Genomic DNA, 21598 nt, shown 5'->3' with positions numbered 1-21598 from the left:
GTGCGTGCGTGCGTGTGTGTGTGTGTGTGTGTGTGTGTGTGTGTCTGGGTGTCTGTGCAGGTTTGTAGCTAGGCCCTTTAATATTAAGAATCTTTGCATCACTCATTTCTTGCCAATATTGTTGGAAAAACTAAAAATCTGGATGAATAGGGATCAGGTCTAACCTTGCCCAGTGTTAAGAAGTTCTGAGAATGCCATTCAGTGCTGCCCAGGCCTACCCTTCTCTGTCCACCTATGAAGGATGGTACCGGGTTAGTGGTTAGTAATAGTAGTTAGACGGTCCTGTTAGTAGTGTAGAAACCAGTCACCAACCGGAAACCAGTTGGTACTTTTATATTCTTTGTTCATGTGTGTTATTTCCAAATCCTGTAGGATTTATGTTTTGCCTTTGAAAACAGTTCAGTTTTTGGAAGGTGTATTAATGACTTGGATTTTTACAGGACCCTTGACTGCAAGTCAGGGTCTTCCCTCCTTCCTTCTAGAGTCCACTGAAGACGTCCCTGCTGCAGAGATAACTTATCACTTTCTCTCTTTGACTTCATACATAAGTGTCTGAACAGGAAACTGGAAGGTAGAAACAGATCTCTGGACTGGGGGCCAGAGGCTCACAAAGTGCAATTGCACAACCTTCGGTGAACTGAATGTCTCCCCTTAGGGAAAGGGCAGCTACCGCCTTACAACTGCATTATGAAGCTACTGCTGATAATGATAGGCAGAGCATCACAGTGGAATTTATTATATTTATTTGGATGAAATCCTGTATTATACACAAATTATAAGCTTTAAAAATTACCTTAGACTCATGTCTCAATTGTTCATTTTACCAAACAAGACCTTCCACGGCTACTTGGACTCAGTTCTTTCATGTATAAAATGATTACAAAAGCCAAGTGTTGTAGTGCTTGCCTTTAATCCTAGCATTTGGGGTGGCAGAGTCAAGTAGATCTCTGTGAGTTTGAGGCCAGCCTGTCTAGTTCCAGAGATAGTTCCAGGACAGTTAGGGCTACAGAGAGAAACCCTGTCTCGAAACCGTCCCCTGTAAAAGGGTGATTATGACAATAACAGCACCCATCTCACAAGTACCCTTCTGTAGTGGTATTTGCTCTGCCCATCACCTTGGGCTGTCTGGCCCGAGAGAGGCAAGGTGATGCTTCTTGTCTGCAGACATGACCTCTTAAAAGGGAAGAAAGGAACAGTCGTTCACTCTCTCCTGTGGTGGTCAGAGATGGGGCAGCTGGTTCCATTCACCCCCGAGCAAAACGAAAGACCATGCTGGCTGTTTACCTTCTTGTGTACCCCTGAGTGTATCCTGATAAAACCTTGATACCCCTTTAAATGGGTGCTCATGGTTTTGCCTGCACCCCTTCCTTCCTCTTTCCCTCCATCCACCCATTTCCTCCTCCTTCCTCTTCCTCTCTTTATAGCGTTGGGGCTCAAACCTTAGGCCTCATGTATGGAAATCAAACATTCTACCTACCGAACACCATCCCTAACCTGCACAGTCTTTTACCATGTGCTTATTATAAGAAATAAATTTGATGAGGAGTGCCTGACCTGGAGTAAGTACCCCATAAGTGGTGGCCAAGATTGACACTGGCAATAGTAGAATTTCACAACTGGTGACTGAAATACTCCTGTCTTCCATTAATGATGAACTAATCAGGAAACACCAGTTAGGGCGAGCCAGTCTGTCGCTCCACTTCACTGTTGACTCTTGTGCTTAGCACACCATTTAGCTCAAGATGGGCGTCACCTAGCTCCAGCCCTTCAGCTGCCTTGGCCTCTTCTTCTAGTATCACGGTGGGCCTGTAGCTGACATGGTCCTCTCTGATGCTCAGTGACCCCAGGAGTGTTCAGGGAGGCTGAAGATGGTGTAATGAAGTGCCATGCAGTTTAGGATCAGACTTATTGCATTGAGTGTGAACTAGAGAATCACAGAAAAACTGGCACTGATCAAATTCCTAATTTGGAGGGGAGGTGTTTCTGTCTTAATGTTTTTCCTCCTTTAGACAGAGAACATGTTTCTTTAAAAAAATTGTAATTATGTGTTTGCCTAGTGCTATGTAATTATATATCAAGTAAAGATATAATTACGGAGCACATTAAATTAATATTATTTGCTTGATTGATTTAATGATTCTAGAGCTGTTGGCCTATTGTGCTAAGAACAGTTTAGCCAGCTTTTAGCTGAGATTCACTCCAGGTATTGACAGGTGATGTGTGGGTGGTTAGTGTACAGTTTTTAAAAGCTTTAAAAATACTGCCTCGGGGAAAAGAAATCTTGTATTTTCACTCTGTTGTAGTCTAAAAAAAAAAAACCCAACAAATTTGATCCACCTGTTCATTCTCAAGATATTCATGTAGAGGCTGGAGAGGTGGCTCAGTGTTTAAGAGCATTTGCTGGTTTTGTAGAGGAGTTCATCTTTCAGCACCCAGGTGGGACAGCTCACAACCTCTTCCAGCCCCAGCTCCAGGGGATCTTACGTCCTCTTCTGGCCCCTGTGTGTACCTGCACACGTGTGCACATAGTATAAATGAAAATGGGATAAGTCATTTAAAAATGATATTAGACAAATTCTATTACAAAAAAAAAGAGACTGCCAAGTAGGACTTATTCCTTTAGTTTTTATTCATCCATCCCCTCAGCAGCAACCCACCTGAGACACAGACACCCGGCAGTGAGGTGACCAAGAGGAGAAGTCATGCTTTCTCTTTTCACGGAACTCAGAAGCTAGGGAGGGAGACAGAACAGTCGGTTCAATACAGCTGACAATAAACTTGCCCTCATCCCCACAACAACCCTCAAATACCCAACACCCACGAGAATGAAAGCCTGAGACGGTCAGCGTAGGTGGTCAAGGGTAACAACAACAAGAAAATCCATCCTGAATCTGCAACTATGCTGTCCTACTAATAAAAACTGGAACAGATGAACACAGGCCAGGATATGGACACAACCGTGACTATCCTAGCTGTGAGGGTCAGAGATAAGAGGACACTGAACTTGGGCTTTGAATGGGGTGCTAAAGTTTTCCAAGGATGAGAACACCACAGACAGGAAACAGGATCGGCAGACCTGTGTTTTATAATCCCCCTGGCAACAACATTTATTCTTCTAATTTTTCAACTGTTTCATTTGGTAAGTCATTTCTATTCCTTGAGACGTCATCAGCGGGGAGCCCTTGGGAAGTAAACAGTAGGCCAGAGAGCTCTGACCTGTGTTGGTTAAAAGGGGTTAGCCATTGTGGAGTTTAAGCTGACAGACCTGAGCTGGCATCTCCTGGACCTTAGGGTAGTTATGTAAAGTGTTTCACACACTTGGTTTAACACGCCACATCTGTTATTGCCAAGGGTGTAGAAGAATGGTTAACCTGGAAGCGCCTCTTCACCCGTGATAATTGTATAGCGAAAGGGCTACAGATCAACAAAAAAGAGCAGACTGTCTGGGCAGACCAGAAAGGCAATTACTACCTTTGTTTCTTAAGGTCAGCACGCACACATAATTTCTCATTTATATTTTTATTAGTATTATCTGGAAAGGGCCAGCCAGTGAGATTTCTCCCGCCTCCCTTCCCAGTGTCAAGCACAGGGAGCTGGAAGTGTCTGAGTTTTCTTAGGCCAGTTTTTTCTACGCCATGTTGCATACCTTGTTGATTCCATCCCTCTGTCTGGCCACTCCAAGTCACAAACATGGGTGTCCCCCTTGCCACCTCCTGTGCACAGCCACTGCAGCGGCATGAGCACCTACTGAGACTGTCTCTGAGTTGCTGAGGTGTGTTTGTACCCTACTGCCGCTGAGCTAAGCCACCACCACCCCTTCCTTCACCTTCCCACCATCTTACTGACCCCTGAATGATTCTTTTGCCTCCTTCTGTTGGAAAATGCAGATCCCTGAGTAAGCCTTTTCAAATAGCCTTCTCTCCCTCCTCCTCCTCCTGGTGTGAATGTAGGTGTGTGCACACGGATGTGTGCAGTCTGAGGCTGAGACACTGGGTATCTACCTAGATAGACCTCCACTTTATTTCTTGGCAGAGGCTCTCTTGATAGACATGAAGCTCATAGCTAGCTGGCCCAGGGGTTTTGTGGGCTCTGGGGATAAGATCCAGTTCTGGTCTTCATTCTTGCCTGCAAACCCTTTATCAACTGAGCCATCCCCTAATCCTCTTCTTTAGGCCTCCTGTGGTCTGCCCTTCACCCACACTCCTACCTCACAGGCTCAGTGTTTTTAGTCTGATCCCAGAGCTTTGCATTGGGAATGGTTTGGTAAAATAATAATGATTGCTGACCTTTATTGACCAACTTGTGTGTGTCAGCAACAGACTAAGCCCTGGCAGTTGATTCTCCTGCAATACTGACAGCTGTGGTCCCATCCACCACATTGTATGAGGACAGAAAGGGCTAAAGATGTAAAGTTTCCCCAAGCCCAAACTTCTTAATATTAGATGGACTAGTAAATATATGCAGTCAGTCAGGGCACATGCCCTGCATGGTGAGGCAGTTGGTCATCTAGCCTGGGCTGCTGAAGCTAATGGATAATGCTCAAAAGACCTGGGCTTAACAGTGTGACTGCAGACGACTCACCTCTGAGAGTCAATTTTCCCATCAACAAAGTTGTCATCTAATCAATACATGTCTTCTTTGTTCGCCAGATCAGGCCAAGCAGCATCAAGGCAGGACTTTAACACATCCAACATGTATGTTAAATGAAGATAGGACATAGTTCCCCTGCGGAGAAAACTAAGACACATAAGCCACCCTGGCTCACTCTGTAGGACTTTTCATGTTATGAGGAGAGCTTAGATGACCGTAGAGACCACAGGATCTGTTGTGTTACAAGCGGCAGGGCTGCGTCCCTGGCATGCGGCCGCCCGCATGGCTAGCTTTACCCGAAATAATTATACAGAAACTGTATTCTTTTAAACACTGCCTGACCCATTAGTTTCAGTTTCTTATTGGCTAGCTCTTACATATTGATCTAACCCATTTCTATTAATCTGTGTAGCCCACGAGCTGGCTTACCAGGAAAGATCTTAACCTGCGTCTGTCTGGAGTGGGAGAATCATGGCGACTCCCTGACTCAGCTTCTTTCTCCCAGCATTCCGTTCTGTTTACTCCGCCTACCTAAGGGTTGGCCTATCAAATGGGTCTAGGCAGTTTCTTTATTAATAAGAAATCACTCCCACATCATTTCCCCTTTTTCTGTTTAAACAAAAAAGAAAGGCTTTAACTTTAACATAGTAAAATTACATATAGCAAAACAGTTATCAAGCAAGAATTACAGTTACAATATTTATATCTATTTTATCTTTTATCATAACTAAGGAAAACTATAACTATCTATTCATTTTTCAACTCCATCAAAGACTCCAGAAGGATATAATACTACCTAAGTAAACAAGAAATAAGAAAACTCTAGAAATGACAGAGACATTTCGCTGCCTGGACAGTCAGCCAAAGTTCTTTTGTACAGTTGGGGCATCCATCTTCAGCCTTCAGGCCCATAGTATCCAGCAGACATTTCCATGAAGCAGGAAATTTCAAAGACAGTTCAGTCACTATCTGCTGTGTCCTGCAGAATGTCTCATAGACTCTTTCATGAGTCATGAACCCCAAAAGACCGTCTCACCTTTAGACAAGTTCAGCAGTCCTCTCTCTGCGGGTTCTCTTTGTCCAGTTTATGCAACAGTCCAGGCAAGAACAGTTTCTTGCCCAAATGGCTATCAAACTCCATAAGGAGCCTCTTCGATGCCCATCTTCCTCTTGAAGTAGATTGGTGCTGCCAGGAGCAGATATGTCTCATTGTCATGAAAAGTCCTAAGTTATTAAAACACTAAATGCCATATTCTGCAGTCTTTGAAAGATATGAAGAATGTCTATCTAACTGAAATGTATCTCTATATATCTAGAAAATCTAACTAACATGACTACAAGCTTGACTATTACTGATGATTATCCATAACCTATATTTCTTAATTATACATTACATTTTTAAATGAACTACACAATCACAATACCTTAAGATCAGAAATACATATAAATATAACAAAATTGACTTTAAAATCCACACCAATGCAAATTACTCATACCTATATCATTTTCCCCTTTAAATGTAAAAGAACATTTACAAACAATATTTTGGGAACATGGGCGCAGTTTTTTCTCTCCAAACTGCTTCCTGCTGAATGGGGGCGTCGTTAATTAGGTCTTTTATGGTATAACCTGTGTGCTAGTTTCATCTCAGTTGGCAGTTGAGCGAAGCAATTTTCTGAAGATGTTCACAACAACCTTTCAGGAGGGCGTGGTCTATCATACCAAATTGTAATAGAAGAAATCCACAGGGTCTGGTCCTCTGTGAAAACAAAAGAAGACCCTCTCCAAAGCATTATATTCTTAAACCCAAATTTTGAAATCGTAATACCCTTATATCCATTCTGGTTTAGCTTAGCAGCCCATGTAATGAAATGTCTCTCTGTACTTAGCTCCTTTACAGTCAAAAATTTTAAAGAAAACACAATGTACATAATCCAGACTCTCTGTGAATTTTTCATTTTTACGTGGCTTATTTTTCTTTATTTCTTTTAATCTCTTAACTATCTGTACTCTGTCTCTTTAAAGACTTTACCCTTTTTTTTAAGACATTTACTTTATTCTCTATATTCTTATTCTTCTCTCTCTCAAGCCTATGTACATTCATCCAACACTGTGATCCACTGAGGTCTGTTATGTCTGAATCTGTTTTATTGTGAATCTGTAATATTTTTACTATCCAGGAGCATTTCTTAAAATGTTAAGCACTTCTTAAAAACTTAAGTTGCACCATGTACAGGTAATACGGTACCACCTGTGTCCTGCCCAGTCTAAACCTTAACTGTGCTGTTATTATGGTAATTACGGTAGTTCCTGCCAACCAGCACAGTTCAGCAAGGAGCAGCCGCTCCTGCCTCAGATCCATTTGGTGCCCCTGAGCTGTGCACAGTTCCAGGCACACAGCAAGTCCTCATTGGAGCCGCACTCAGTAGTTTAATTTTGAGACTGAGCATGCAGCACAGAAACTCTTTTTATCCAAGTTACAACCAAATCTGACACGCAGAGCACTGCGCAGTCTGAAAACACGTCTCTTTCACCATGCTCTTCCGCCTGCCTAAGCCTGATTCTGCCATCTGCCCAGGTGCAGGCGGGGAGCACTGAGAGCACTCTCCTTCCGATCCCAAGCGGGAACACAAACATCCAGTCCCATAAAATCCATTGAAATGCTTTAAAGCCAGAGTTTGCATTGGCGGCACAGTCCCAAGAAGCCGCACTTTAAAATGACGCAGCTTTTTTTTCTGTTGCTGTTGCCGAATCAGGAAATCTCTCTACAGCACGCCACCAACAAACAGCAAAATTCTGTGTTAAAGTCTCTCTCCCTTATTTTTAAGCCTTCTCAGGTTTTTAAGTGGATTTAGTCCATCACGTCGGGCGCCATTCTGTTGTGTTACGAGCGGCAGGGCTGCGTCCCTGGCATGCGGCCGCCCGCATGGCTAGCTTTACCCGAAATAATTATACAGAAACTGTATTCTTTTAAACACTGCCTGACCCATTAGTTTCAGTTTCTTATTGGCTAGCTCTTACATATTGATCTAACCCATTTCTATTAATCTGTGTAGCCCACGAGCTGGCTTACCAGGAAAGATCTTAACCTGCGTCTGTCTGGAGTGGGAGAATCATGGCGACTCCCTGACTCAGCTTCTTTCTCCCAGCATTCCGTTCTGTTTACTCCGCCTACCTAAGGGTTGGCCTATCAAATGGGTCTAGGCAGTTTCTTTATTAATAAGAAATCACTCCCACATCAAGGATCTAAGAGCAACATCTAGAAGAAGGATACTGGAAACTGAATTCTGTGCCACCAAAGGCAAAAAACAAAAAACAAAAATCAGAGTGCTAGCATAAATTGCCTAGTTGACTCAAAATGTACTTCTAAATGTGTTTTAATATCTTTAGTGAAACAGAGTTATTTAATTAAAACAAAACCAAAAACTAGTGTATTAAGTCAGGTTAGCCCTCCTGTAATCCTATTACTCAGTAGGCTGAGGCAGGAGGGTAATGGATGGATTCAAGGTCAGCTGGGCTATGTACTTGAGACCCTGGATTATAAAAATGACTGTGTGATGCTTCTCTTTGTGCATTTAGATCCTTTCTCCAATTCTGTCTGCATCGCAAGATGCCACAATGCGACTTCCAGTGGTGTGACCCATGACTGTGGAGATCCTAACAAATCATTGCATTAAGCCTGTCGTTCTGCATTTAGACCCTGCCTCGTATATGGAGAAAGGACAGGATGCTGCTTCCAGATGTTGTGTGTGATGTGTGTTTATGGAGACGGGAAAATTCATTTCCTTCCTCCATTTCTTCAGGTCTCAGAATGCAGCTGGCCCATCAGGCAGGCCCCAAGTCTACACAACTTGTTTGCTGTGTGTCGGAATATGTACAACTGGCTACTGCAGAATCCCAAAAATGTCTGCGTTGTCCACTGCTTGGTGAGTATTCCTTGGTCCTTCTGCCTGGTGAGGCTTTGGTGAAATATGGGCAGCTGTATCCAGAAGGGCGACCTCTGAGCTCAACAACATTTACTGAGCCTCTGTTTAGAGGTAGAGTAATGCCAGGCAGGTAAAAAATGAGGGGAGGGAAGAAATGATGTATTACTTTGAAAGCCTATTTTCTTACTTGTGGCCTTTCCTCTAGTCCCCTAAAGGTAAAACATCTCTGCAGCTAAACATCACCTATGGCATTTAACACATAGCATCACCCCAGGCCATCCCCTGCCCACTTCCCACTGGTCTGTCCTCTTGCGGGAAGAAACTTTCTCTCAACTTTGCCACCGAAGATCTGAGCAAGTGGCTGTGTCTATGAACACAGTGAGCCTGGGCATAAGCGCTGGAAATAGTCTATTCCTCCTGCAAACATCCACCGGTTTGTAGCGATGCTGTTTGTTGTTTTGTTTTGCTGAGGCTACTGGATGACTTTCACCTCTGTGGGAGCCAGCTGGCTGAAAAAGAGAAGCCAGTTGAAGAACCTTTTTATATTTCTGTTTCAACTCCCCAGTTCTTGGCAAGCGATACAAAACGCTCGGTTGTCTGTAAGCATTTAATGTTGAAGGCCGCAGGGCTTAGCTTTTATTTAGAGCCACAATGGATCACTCAAAGAACAGGTTGCTTTTAGGGCCTAGGCAGTCTTAAGTGCAGTGGGGATTTTCACTTACATTTTTTTCTAAAAGTTTAAGAGAGGCTAGAGGCTCCCCAGCTCTCATAATGCAATCACAACGAATTAAAAATCCAAGACTTTGTGGATTCATCTGGGGATTTGATTGCCACGGTCATTACAGTGACCAAAATAAAGGGACTGACATGCAGTTTGAGACGTTACAATGGTGAGCACACTTCTCATGAACCGTTGGTCACCCTAAGCCACTCTTGTGTAGTCCCTGGCTTCCTGTAACCATGTGCAAGTTCAAGAAAACCATGAAAGAAGGCGGGAGAAGTGTCTCAATGATTAAGAGTGCCTGCTTTCCTTACCGAGGACCCAAGTTCAGTTCCCAGAACCCATGTCTGGTAACTCACATCTGCTTGTAACTATAGCTCCGGTGATCTAATGCCCTCTTCTGATCTTAGGTACCAGGCATGCACTTGGTACACAAACATATATTCAGACAAAGCAACCATGCACATAAAAAAAATAGAAAAAAAAAGATGATATGAAACGAGGCTGGAGCGATGGCTCAGTGGATATCTTATCTAAGGTGGAGTTGGGTGCAGCTTCAGGCTCTAAGCATCTGACCCGTGTGATCACGGTGAAGCCCCATGAAGAGTGTCAGGGACCTATGATGAGTGCCTGGAGGAGGTGCCGTGCTGGCTGCCAGCCTTGTGAAAGGCTTGGGCAGAAGTCTGGCTTGTTATGGATAGCTATAGTGTTTAGAACTCCTGACTCCCCAAGGCATAGATTCTTCTCTGGGCAGCATCAGCAGCTGTTCTTGGAGGCAGAACCATCATCTTTTCCACTTCTGGCTGAGCTTAAATGAAGACAGTTTGACCAGAGCTCATTCTATGTCTTGCTGTCTGCACACCAAAGGCTGACATGTTAGGTATGTCCAGAGGTGTGCATTCCAAATGTTAACGGCTTTTTGATGGAATCCAAAGGAAGAAGAATGGCAGGGATTGATCTGGCTTTAATCCGGACTCAGAAGGGCTGATGGACTGGAAAGGCATGTCAGATATGTGAAGGACTGCCTGAGCAAAAGGAGTGGGCTTCTCCCTTCGTGGAGGGAAGTGTAAAAAAAGGTGCTGACTAGAAGCTATAGAGGAAAAGTCGGGAGTGGTGGCCCACAGCTTTAAGTGCTAGCACTTGGTGGGCAGAGGCAAGCGGATCTCTGAGTTGAGGCTAACCTCTTCTGTTTACCAGTGAGCTCCAGTGAGGGCTACATGGTGAGACTGCCTGATAAACAAACAAACAATGTGGAGGAGCAGACTTTAACTCATCATCCATAATAGGAAACAGTTTGTAAACTGGTGTGAGCCACCTCGAATAGAAGCAGTTTCCCTTTTACTTGTTCTAGGAGAGGCTTAGCTTTCTTCCATCAGCTGGGTTACCGGATGTTGTCACAAGGCAATCATAGATTGGGTGACTTAAGTGGTAGAGATTTCATTTCTCATGGACAATATGGAGGTTGTAAGCCGAGCTCAGGCTGTTTGCAGATCTAGCAGGTCTGCTTCCTTCCAAGGGGGCACACACAGAGGCGTCCTCTCCCAGGAAGGGAGGGGACAGAGAAAGAGAAAGAATCCATAAGGGCCTCTTGCTCATGACCTAACTATACCAGAACCCCAGCCTCCAGTTCCAGTTCCTTTACATTAGGAATTAATATTTCAATACATGAATTTCAGGAGGAGATAGTCAGTTTATAACACATCGATTTTTACAGTGAATGAAGTTTTTTGTATTAATGAACATACAGTATGAGTGGAGTACATGCATAGCACCTTCCAAAGGTGGCATCTAACTTGAGGCTCTTTATTTCTACTTAATTGCTTACTATTCCTGACAGTGCCTCTAGTCCAGAGTTGGTCTAGGTCTCAGAAAGTATATGCAAGTGAAGTTTATTTTGCTGAGCCTCTTGGTGAACATTGCGTCAGTTTTATCCTGAGAAAAGTCTTTCCTTGCTGCTGTCTGATTTCACAGCAGGACCAGATTTTTGGTCTTGAACAATTCTGAAGTGAAAGGCACCGATAGTAAGGAGGTGCCTGTTTTCTCTCTTCTCTGCAAGCGGGCTTTTCCCAGATTTGATGTTTCTGACGAATCTGTGGGTCTTCTTTGACAGGATGGACGGGCCGCGTCATCAATTCTGGTTGGTGCTATGTTCATTTTCTGCAATCTCTACTCTACTCCTGGCCCTGCTGTTCGATTGCTCTATGCAAAACGACCAGGAATTGGACTGTCTCCGTCCCATAGGAGGTACAGAGATGGAGGTGCAGGGTATGGTGCCTGGTACTGTGGGAGGCTGGCCCCATGGGAGCTCTCTTTCAATCTTTTTCTAATTGATCTGGTGTTATCCTGAACAATGATGACAGTTAAGATGGGTAAGAATTTTAAGTTTTCATGCAGGTTCATGAAAGTCTGTGATTTTGAAACTGAAAGGGAACTTTTAAAAATGCCAATGTTTACTGAATGAAAAAAGGAAATAAAAAAGGAAGGTCCTGACTGCTTCTTGGTAGGGCAGAGGAGAAAGTTTATTGTAGAGAAAAGGAAGAGTGCAGCCAGAGGCAGGGACATCTGGGAGAATCCAGAGCGGACATAGCCAGACTGAGCTGGGCCATGTGGGGGGAAGGGGAGGAGTATGGAGAGAGGAAAGAGAGGAACTGGGAGCAGCAGTCAAGAGGGCAGAGGTACAAAACGGGGAAGGAGGTATCCAAAATGTCTGGAGCCCCTGGGCTGGAGGGTTCAGGGGGTAGAGGGTGGGGTATGCCAGTTATATTTTGTAACAGGTAGGGACTGAGGGATCCTGGGAGAACCTGGTGGCCAGGTCTGCTTGGATATGTTACATAGGCACCTCAGCCGTTTGTCCTAGGACTTGAGACTTAACATTCTGCTTTGCTCCTTTAAGAGGAGAGGAAGCATGAGAGAGAATGACAAGAAGGCTGTGCTAAGCACCAGCCTAAAAATACCCACTGGACATAGCTCGAACATTCTCTCCAGTCCCAGCTCCCAGCGCCTTTCGGTTTTGCTTTAGATCTTCATTGAGATACACTCTTGATCACTGTGTGTAAATGCAACAATACAGAGAGAGTATGTGCTTTAGAGATTGATTTTTCTCATGACTGAGATGTGGGGATGTAATAAATAGATCTAGGTTATACTAGATAATGTGCAAATGACTTTAAAGAAATCCCTTCTTTAGATATCTGGTTTATTGCCTTCCCTAGAGTTGGAATTAGTTTCTCTGTTCTTACTTAAATTTTATCTTCTCACTTCTTTGGATAAAATTCCTGATAATAAATTCTAAAGATTATCTAAATCTGCCTTTTGCTGACGTGCTTAATCTGCTAGATATAACACAAATATATGTCCAAATATTGGGCTAGCATAACACTGCCACAAGCTTTAGACGGAGCAAACAGCCTTCTATCAGTTCAGCATGTCAACGAAAGCAAGCTTTTTCTCATTTTAAAAAAGACTTATTTATCTTTATGTTATGTATATGGGTGTTTTGCCTACATGTATATATGTACTACACATACATGCCTGGTGCCTGTGAGAGAAGAAGAGGGTGGCAGATCCTCTTGGACCTGACGTTACAGAGTGAGTGAGCAACCATATGGGTGCTGGAAACCAAACCTGGTTCCTCTGTAAGAGCAGCAAGTGCTCTTAACCACTGAGCCTTGGCTCCAGCTCTGATCCACAAACTTTCCTAATTGTCTCTATTCCCCTTTGGTGGCTAATGTGAAGGAATGAGCAGACGACTTTTCTACTGTAATTTAATTTACAAAGACAGACTTCACAGCAGAAATTGTCTGATTGTCCTGTTAGGATGGGCTCAGAGGACGGCGGTCTTCTGTTTCAGGTACTTGGGCTACATGTGTGACCTACTTGCAGACAAGCCCTACCGCCCTCACTTCAAGCCACTCACGATCAAGGCAATCACTGTCAGCCCAATTCCCTTCTTCAATAAGCAGAGAAATGGGTGTCGCCCCTACTGTGATGTACTGATTGGAGAAACTAAAATATATTCCACATGCACGGATTTTGAACGGATGAAGTAAGTCACAATGTTGTTGCTTCTTGCATGCTGAATTCCCGTGAAAGTTAGATTCTCCCTGCTTATTGCTGGGACAAGTAGTTTGTTTTTTTTTTTTTTTTTAAAAGCCCAACGTATAGTAATCAAAGATAAGCACAATTGAACCCAAGGATTTTTCTCCTTTATACATGGTGGTACTGAGTTCTGAAGGATGGTGCTTGGAGTGTCCAGATGATAGGGTGGGTGGGCACAGAGGACCTAGACATTTAAAAAGGAGACTCAGTAATTTGGGTAGATGATTATCCTAGTTACTTTAAATTGATGTTCTAAGACACCACGACCAAGGCAACTTATAGAAAAAGAGTTTATTAGGGGCTTATGGTTTCAGATGGTGAGTTCATCATGCGGGGGGGCGGGGATGGGGGCAGGCAGGCAGGTATGGTGCTGAGACCTCACATCTTGACACAGCAATCAGGAGGCAGATGTAGCCAACTGGGAATAGAGTGGACTTTTGAATCCTCAAACCCACCCCTAGCTATGCACCTCCTCCATTAAAGTCACATATCATCCTTCCCAAACTGTCTACCAACTGGGACCAGCTATTCAATTATTGCCAACGGAGGCCATTCTCATTCAAACCACCATAATGATGTACTCAAAGTACATGTATGATCTAAAAGAAGAAGAGGCACCAGTGGAAGGTCCTTGGGGTTTAGGAGACTAGGGAGTGACTGGGAACATAACATAGACTTAGTTGGCAATAGGTTACTTTAGGAGTCAGAATTCTAGACCCTGGGAGAGTATAACATTCCTTTCTCTATTCTGACTTTGGTTGGATTTTACTGTGTAAGGTGTGTTGAGGAAAACAAGATCTGTCCAGGAGTCTAGATGAGATGGAGAGAGAAGGCCTACATTGGATCAGTGCTCTACCAGCTCAGAAAGTTTGCATCCAGATCACACTGGCTGCATTCCTACCTTTGCACAAGACAGGAAGTAATTTCTTGGTGCAAGCCTGGACAAACATGTCCCTTAGAGTCACAAAGATGCATTCCTGTGTCTACAATAGTACCAGACTAAATGCTTTCATGTCTCTTCTGATCTCTGTTTAAAGAGAATACCGAGTCCAAGATGGGAAAATCTTCATCCCCCTGAACATCACAGCTCAAGGTGATGTCATTGTTTCTATGTACCACCTGCGATCAACCATCGGGAGCCGGCTGCAAGCTAAGGTAAGTGCTCAGGGGGACCCAGACTATGAGCCCACTTGAATTTGTAATGGCAGTACTACTGGGTCTTTTCTCTGGCATTTTGGGCTTGATTGCCTTGTGAGTTTAGAGTGAGAAGGACCCTTAACACCTGCTGATGATGTCTTCTTCATCACTGCGGGAGGGAATGGAGACCGAGGCAGGTCGTGACTTAGACACAATCATGGGGGAACAGCCCCAGAACCTCAACAAAGCATGTTCCTGAGAACCCGAGTCTTTCTTTTAGGGGATCACTATGAAGTGAGAGATTTCAATTAAACATGTGTATAGTTAGGACTCCTCCCCCCCCCCCCCCCCAGAGATGGCTCAGTAGGTAAACGGTGTTGTCACCAAGCCTGATGACCTGAGTTCGGGTCTCAGAATGCCTCTCCCAAGAGCACTGATTTTTAGTGTGTTCACAAGATACTGCTACTGTTAGAATTCTCTTACTTAAGAATGTTTTCTTCACCGCTAAAAGAAACCTTGACCCACTAGCAGTCACCACCCATCCCTCCTTCCCTGCTCGCCTTCTGACCACCGTGAATCCTTTTTTCTGTTTCTGAAGATTTTCTTCTTTGGGAACATTTTATATAAATGGAATCATACAATATGTGGTCTATGCTGGCTGATTTTTTCCTCACCATTGTAATATCTTGGAGGTTTATTTGTGTTTTTAGCATGTGTCAATATTTCATTTCTTCATATAGTTAAGTAATGTTCCATTGAATGGATATACCACAGTTATTGATTCTTCATGTTTAGATTATTTCTACTCTTTGGTTATTAGGAAAGATGTTGCAAGTAATTATATATTTTGAGACAGGGTTTCTCTGTCTTTGTTTCTCTGTTTTTTCTGGCTTTGGGGCCTGTCTTGGAACTAGCTCTTGTAGACCAGGCTGGCCTCCAACTCACAGAGATCCGCCTGCCTCTGCCTTCCGAGTGCTGGGATTAAAGGCATGCACCACCACTGCCCGGCGCAAGTAACTATATCTTAATTAATCAAATATTTGCTAAGATCACATATTACACCCATTGCCTAGATGTTTTAGATTAACAAGAGTAATATTGTATTTTTAGCTTTCCAAAACTGATCTGAGGAGGGGGTAGGTCAAACATGTATGAACATCCACTCTGCTGTATCACTGGGGCACTGCCATTGGGACAGTTTGCTTTAGCCAGTGGTGGCCAAGCAGAGTGTGGAGGCAGGCCCTGAAGGATGAGTTTGTCAGGTAGGAGAAGGACACCCTGGGAAGACAGAATATACAAGAACATGGGGCCTTGGAGGGTAAGGAATTGGCTTGCCCTCCTGGAGAAGAGAAACTAGAAACGAAGCTGGGAATACATTTAATATCCATATTCCACAAAGCATCCGATAAAGAAACAATGGATGGTACTGGCTCCCCAAACCCGGTCTTTGGTGTAGACTCTCCTTTCTCCTACTAATCATGCTTCTTGCACGTGCTCTGTTGTAGTATGGAGCGGCGGGGCTGCGTCCCTGGCATGCGGCCGCCCGCATGGCTAGCTTTACCCGAAATAATTACACGGAAACTGTATTCTTTTAAACACTGCCTGACCCATTAGTTTCAGTTTCTTATTGGCTAGCTTTTACATATTGATCTAACCCATTTCTATTAATCTGTGTAGCCCAAGAGCTGGCTTACCAGGAATGATCTTAACCTGCGTCTGTCTGGAGTGGGAGAATCATGGCGACTCCCTGACTCAGCTTCTTTCTCCCAGCATTCCATTCTGTTTACTCCGCCTACCTAAGGGTTGGCCTATCAAATGGGTCTAGGCAGTTTCTTTATTAATAAGAAATCACTCCCACATCATTTCCCCTTTTTCTGTTTAAACAAAAAAGAAAGGCTTTAACTTTAACATAGTAAAATTACATATAGCAAAACAGTTATCAAGCAAGAATTACAGTTACAATATTTATATCTATTTTATCTTTTATCATAACAATGGAAAACTATAACTACCTATCCATTCTTCAACTCCATCAAAGACTCCAGAAGGATATAATACTACCTAAGTAAACAAGAAATAAGAAAACTCTAGAAATGACAGAGACATCTTGCTGCCTGGACAGTCACCCAAAGTTCTTTTGTACCGTTGGGGCATCCATCTTCAGCTTTCAGGCCCATGGTATCCAGCAGACATTTTCATCAAGCAGGAAATTCCAAAGACAGTTCAGTCACTTTTTGCTGTGTCCTGCAGAATGTCTCGCAGACTCTTTCATGAGTCATGAACCCCAAAAGACCGTCTCACCTTTAGGCAAGTTCAGTAGTCCTCTCTCTGTGGGTTTTCTGTGTCCATTTTATGCAACAGTCCAGGCAAGAGCAGTTTCTTGCCCAAATGGCTATCAAACTCCATAAGGATCCTCTTTGATGCCCATCTTCCTCTCGAAGTAGATTGGTGCTGCCAGGAGCAGACGTGTCTCATTGTCATGAAAAGTCCTAAGTTATTAAAATATTTTAAATGCCATATTCTGTAGCCTTTGAGAGATATGAAGAATGCCTATCTGAAATATATCTCTATATATCTAGAAAATCTAAGTAACATGACTACAAACTTGACTATTATGATTATCCATCAACAACCTATATTTCCTAATTATACATTACATTTTAAAAATGAACTACACAATCACACCTTATTCAAGATCAAAAATACATATACATATAACAAAATTGACCTTAAAATCCATACCAATGCAAATTATTTATACCTATATCATATCCCCCTTTAAATGTAAAAGAACATTTATAAACAATATTTTGGGAACATGGGCGCAGTTTTTTCTCTCCAAACTGCTTCCTGCTGAATGGGGGCGTCGTTAATTAGGTCTTTCATGGTATAACCTGTGTGCTAGTTTCATCTCAGTCTGCAGTTGAGCGAAGCAATTTTCTGAAGATGTTCACAACAACCTTTCAGGAGGGCGTGGTCTATCATACCAAATTGTAATAGAAGAAATCCACAGGGTCTGGTCCTCTGTGAAAACAAAAGAAGACCCTCTCCAAAGCATCATATTCTTAAACCCAAATTTTGAAATTGTAATACCTTTATATCCATTGTGGTTTAGCTTGGCAGCCCATGTAATGAAATGTCTGTCTGTACTTAGCTCCTTTACAGTCAAAAATTTTAAAGAAAACACAATGTACATAATCCAGACTCTCTGTGAATTTTTTATTTTTACGTGGCTTATTTTTCTTTATTTATTTTAATCTCTTAACTATCTGTACTCTGTCTCTTTAAAGACTTTACCCTTTTTTTTAAGACATTTACTTTATTTTCTATATTCTTATTCTTCTCTCTCTCAAGCCTATGTACATTTATCCAACACTGTGATCCACTGAGGTCTGTTATGTCTGAATCTGTTTTATTGTGAATCTGTAATATTTTTACTATCCAGGAGCATTTCTTAAAATGTTAAGCACTTCTTAAAAACTTAAGTTGCACCATGTACAGGTAATACGGTACCACCTGTGTCCTGCCCAGTCTAAACCTTAACTGTGCTGTTATTATGGTAATTATGGTAGTTCCTGCCAACCAGCACAGTTCAGCAAGGAGCAGCCGCTCCTGCCTCAGATCCATTTGGTGCCCCTGAGCTGTGCACAGTTTCAGGCACACAGCAAGTCCTCATTGGAGCTGCACTCAGTAGTTTAATTTTGAGACTGAGCATGCAGCACAGAAACTCTTTTTATCCAAGTTACAACCAAATCTGACACGCAGAGCACTGCGCAGTCTGAAAACACGTCTCTTTCACCATGCTCTTCCGCCTGCCTAAGCCTGATTCTGCCATCTGCCCAGGTGCAGGCAGGGAGCGCTGAGAGCACTCTCCTTCCGATCCCAAGCGGGAACACAAACATCCAGTCCCATAAAATCCATTGAAATGCTTTAAAGCCAGAGTTTGCACTGGCGGCACAGTCCCAAGAAGCCGCATTTTAAAATGACGCAGCTTTTTTTTCTGCTGCTGTTGCCGAATCAGGAAATCTCTCTACAGCACGCCACCAACAAACAGCAAAAATCTGTGTTAAAGTCTCTCTCCCTTATTTTTAAGCCTTCTCAGGTTTTTAAGTGGATTTAGTCCATCATGTCGGGCGCCACTCTGTTGTAGTATGGAGCGGCGGGGCTGCGTCCCTGGCATGCGGCCGCCCGCATGGCTAGCTTTACCCGAAATAATTACACGGAAACTGTATTCTTTTAAACACTGCCTGACCCATTAGTTTCAGTTTCTTATTGGCTAGCTTTTACATATTGATCTAACCCATTTCTATTAATCTGTGTAGCCCAAGAGCTGGCTTACCAGGAATGATCTTAACCTGCGTCTGTCTGGAGTGGGAGAATCATGGCGACTCCCTGACTCAGCTTCTTTCTCCCAGCATTCCATTCTGTTTACTCCGCCTACCTAAGGGTTGGCCTATCAAATGGGTCTAGGCAGTTTCTTTATTAATAAGAAATCACTCCCACATCAGTGCTCTTTTTTCTTTAGGTGACCAACACACAGATATTCCAGCTCCAGTTTCATTCTGGATTTATACCACTGGACACGACAGTTTTAAAGTTCACCAAGTAAGTGCCCTGTGGACCTGCCGTCTTCATCAGCATAGCAGCATGCGGCCACCTCCAAAGTCCCACACTGCGGGACTGTTGAGCACAGACAGGCTGCAAGCATTTGAAATCTTTTGGTTGAGTGTAGTTGATCTTAAGCAGTGCGTATGGGGTGGGGGAGGGGGGCTAGGGAGATGGCTTAGTGGTTAAGAGCCCTGGCTGCTTTTCCAGAGGTCCTGAGTTCAATTCCCAGCAAGCACATGGTAGCTCACAACCATCTATAGTGGGATCTGACGCTCTCTTCTGGTATAAAGGCATACATGCAGATAGAGCACTCATATATATAAAGTAAATAAATCTTTTTTTTTTTTTTTAAAGAAATGTATATGGATCACAGAGTTAATTAGAAAGACTTAAAGTTCCCTGTTAGGGAACAACGATTTCTATCCTTTGTGTTTGTGGATGCTTATGCCCAACAGGAATGGCAGTTTAATTTATAGAATAGCATAGACAGTGGTCCCTTATCAGGGGTGTCTGGCTAGAGCAATGTAAAAGAGGTTTTGGGAAACCCAGCTGTACCAAATATTGACCTGCGGTTGCTATAACATAATGTGGCTATGGATCTCAGGGTGTGACTGAATCTGGGGTGGTGGGGTTTGCCGGAGTCAGGAGACAGGGAGCTAAGAAGGATTCAAGGGTCCAGGCTGAGAAGGTGACTTTGGGTCCATCTCATTATTTTGAAGACCCGTTTAGCTGGCCAGTGCGTGCCGGCCAGATGTCTCAACCCTGCTTCTCACAGTGCTTTCATTAGTGTGCTTGGTAACAGCCAGACAATTTGGGCAAGTGTTAGTCTGTTTTTTCTGGAGAGGAAACTGAGGCATAGCAGAGTAAAGGAACACCTGGTTAGTGGCTGAGTCTACCTAGAAATGAGTTTCAGGCTGGACTCATCCGCGTGGGCCGAGCCTCGTGCTGAGCATCCTGCTGATGGCACTGCGCATGCTGTGTTTTTCTTTCCATTAGACCCGAGTTGGACGCATGTGATGTACCAGAAAAATATCCTCAGCTGTTCCAAGTGACACTGGATATAGAAGTGCAGCCCCAAGACAAAGTGATCGACTTGACTCCCCCATGGGAGCACTACTGCTCAAAAGATGTGAACCCCAGCATCCTCTTTTCCTCTCAGCAGGAGCATCAAGACACTCTGGCCTTAGGAGGTATGAGTCACGGCTGGTTTGGGTTTTCCGGATGAAGCCTCTGGGTTGCTTACTGCGTTACTTTGTTCCCTAAGTTAAGGTGACGCTGTGTGACCTTTTGTCTTGCAGGTCAGGCTACAGCAGATCTCCCTCCAGACCATCCCAGGAATGTCGGGCAAGGTGGCTTCTTTGCCTCCCTCTGTTGGCAAGGTATGGTAAAGCCTCTAAGTTAGGATGACTGGGTGATTATGTGACTAAGTTGTCTGGTGGTTTTATTAAGACACTTCTTGAAGCAATCTTAATTTCTCCCTTATTTCAGACCTTTCCCTTCATTTGTTTTTCCAATCAGGCGTCTTGTCTGCTTTCACGTCCATGAGTGTTCAGACGAACCAGAAAGCCAGTGTAGACTAAATTCTACCTCCTGGGTTTGCAGTGTTTCCAAGGCACATTTTCCAAGACTGATGAAGTGTGACATGTTCTAAGATCGCTCCTTAGGCATTTGACAACTCAGAAAGACAACAAAGAGTTGCCTGCCTTCAGGCAAATATTCTAAAGAGATAAAGTTGAGTGCTGTCTCAAGCACCGCACCTCTAGCAAGGCAGGATGGGTCTTGCCCTGGCATGGTGAAGGCGGTCACCTGGCCCGTATCTCAGCTAGTTGCTTTAGCAATCATTAATCCAAACAGGAATCTCCCACTGTGCTGTTTTGTCCCCACAGCTGGTGACATTTCCAGGCCCCTTCACAGCCTAGCACTTTACATTACTGTCTTGAGGAGACAGCCATGGGCATTCTAGTGTGTACACTGGCCATTCTTGCTTTGCAGTTTGCAGAGGTTAGCTACAAAGTGTGGTACAGAACCAATCGGTCAAGACTATGTGGGAAAGGGGTGGGGATTCAGCTTCAGAGGTGGCCTAGGCAACGTTTTCTTGATTGACCTTCCTCTGATGTGTGAACGTAGCAGAGTATTCCTACATCCTGTAGACGTTTTCAGTGTTAGTTAAAACATATTCATCTGGGTCCTTTGGGTTAAAGGTTAGCTTACGGAATTTCCTTTTGAACAAGGCAAGGAGAGCTTCTCAGACTTGGAAGCCCAGCCGAACCTGACTTGAAGATGGATTGTCAGCCCCTTCTTGGTCCTTATCTTGCATCTTTCTCCCAGTAACCGCTTCCAATAAAACATTACTCTCACCTTCCCATTGCCATGTTAATATGTAGAAATAATTTCTGCACACGTCAGGAGAGATGACGTAGTGGTTAAGATCACCTGATGTTTCTGCAGAGGACCCTCTGTCACTCCAATTGCAGGAGATCTGAGGTCCTCTTCTTGCCTCCGGAGGCACACACGTGGT

General features: G+C 43.7%; 1 protein-coding gene across 7 annotated transcripts in view; it reads left to right on the top strand.

The window, feature by feature from the left end:
* Window positions 1–21598, top strand: part of Dnajc6 (DnaJ heat shock protein family (Hsp40) member C6) — a 155582-nt gene that overhangs the window by 108869 nt on the left and 25115 nt on the right. For all 7 annotated transcript variants that reach the window (XM_041651936.1, XM_041651937.1, XM_041651940.1 and 4 more), the window contains 7 exons: window positions 8394–8516; window positions 11348–11481; window positions 13088–13282; window positions 14373–14490; window positions 18998–19077; window positions 20077–20270; window positions 20379–20459. In XM_041651936.1, coding sequence (XP_041507870.1) covers window positions 8394–8516; window positions 11348–11481; window positions 13088–13282; window positions 14373–14490; window positions 18998–19077; window positions 20077–20270; window positions 20379–20459 — 925 coding nt within the window. The remainder of the gene's footprint in view (window positions 1–8393; window positions 8517–11347; window positions 11482–13087; window positions 13283–14372; window positions 14491–18997; window positions 19078–20076; window positions 20271–20378; window positions 20460–21598) is intronic.

Source organism: Microtus oregoni, unplaced genomic scaffold (genome assembly GCF_018167655.1).
Source record: "Microtus oregoni isolate MIOR12 unplaced genomic scaffold, Mior012 000005F_ref0000423, whole genome shotgun sequence".
Taxonomy (NCBI): Eukaryota; Metazoa; Chordata; class Mammalia; order Rodentia; family Cricetidae; genus Microtus; species Microtus oregoni.
This window is presented reverse-complemented; position numbering and strand designations above follow the sequence as displayed.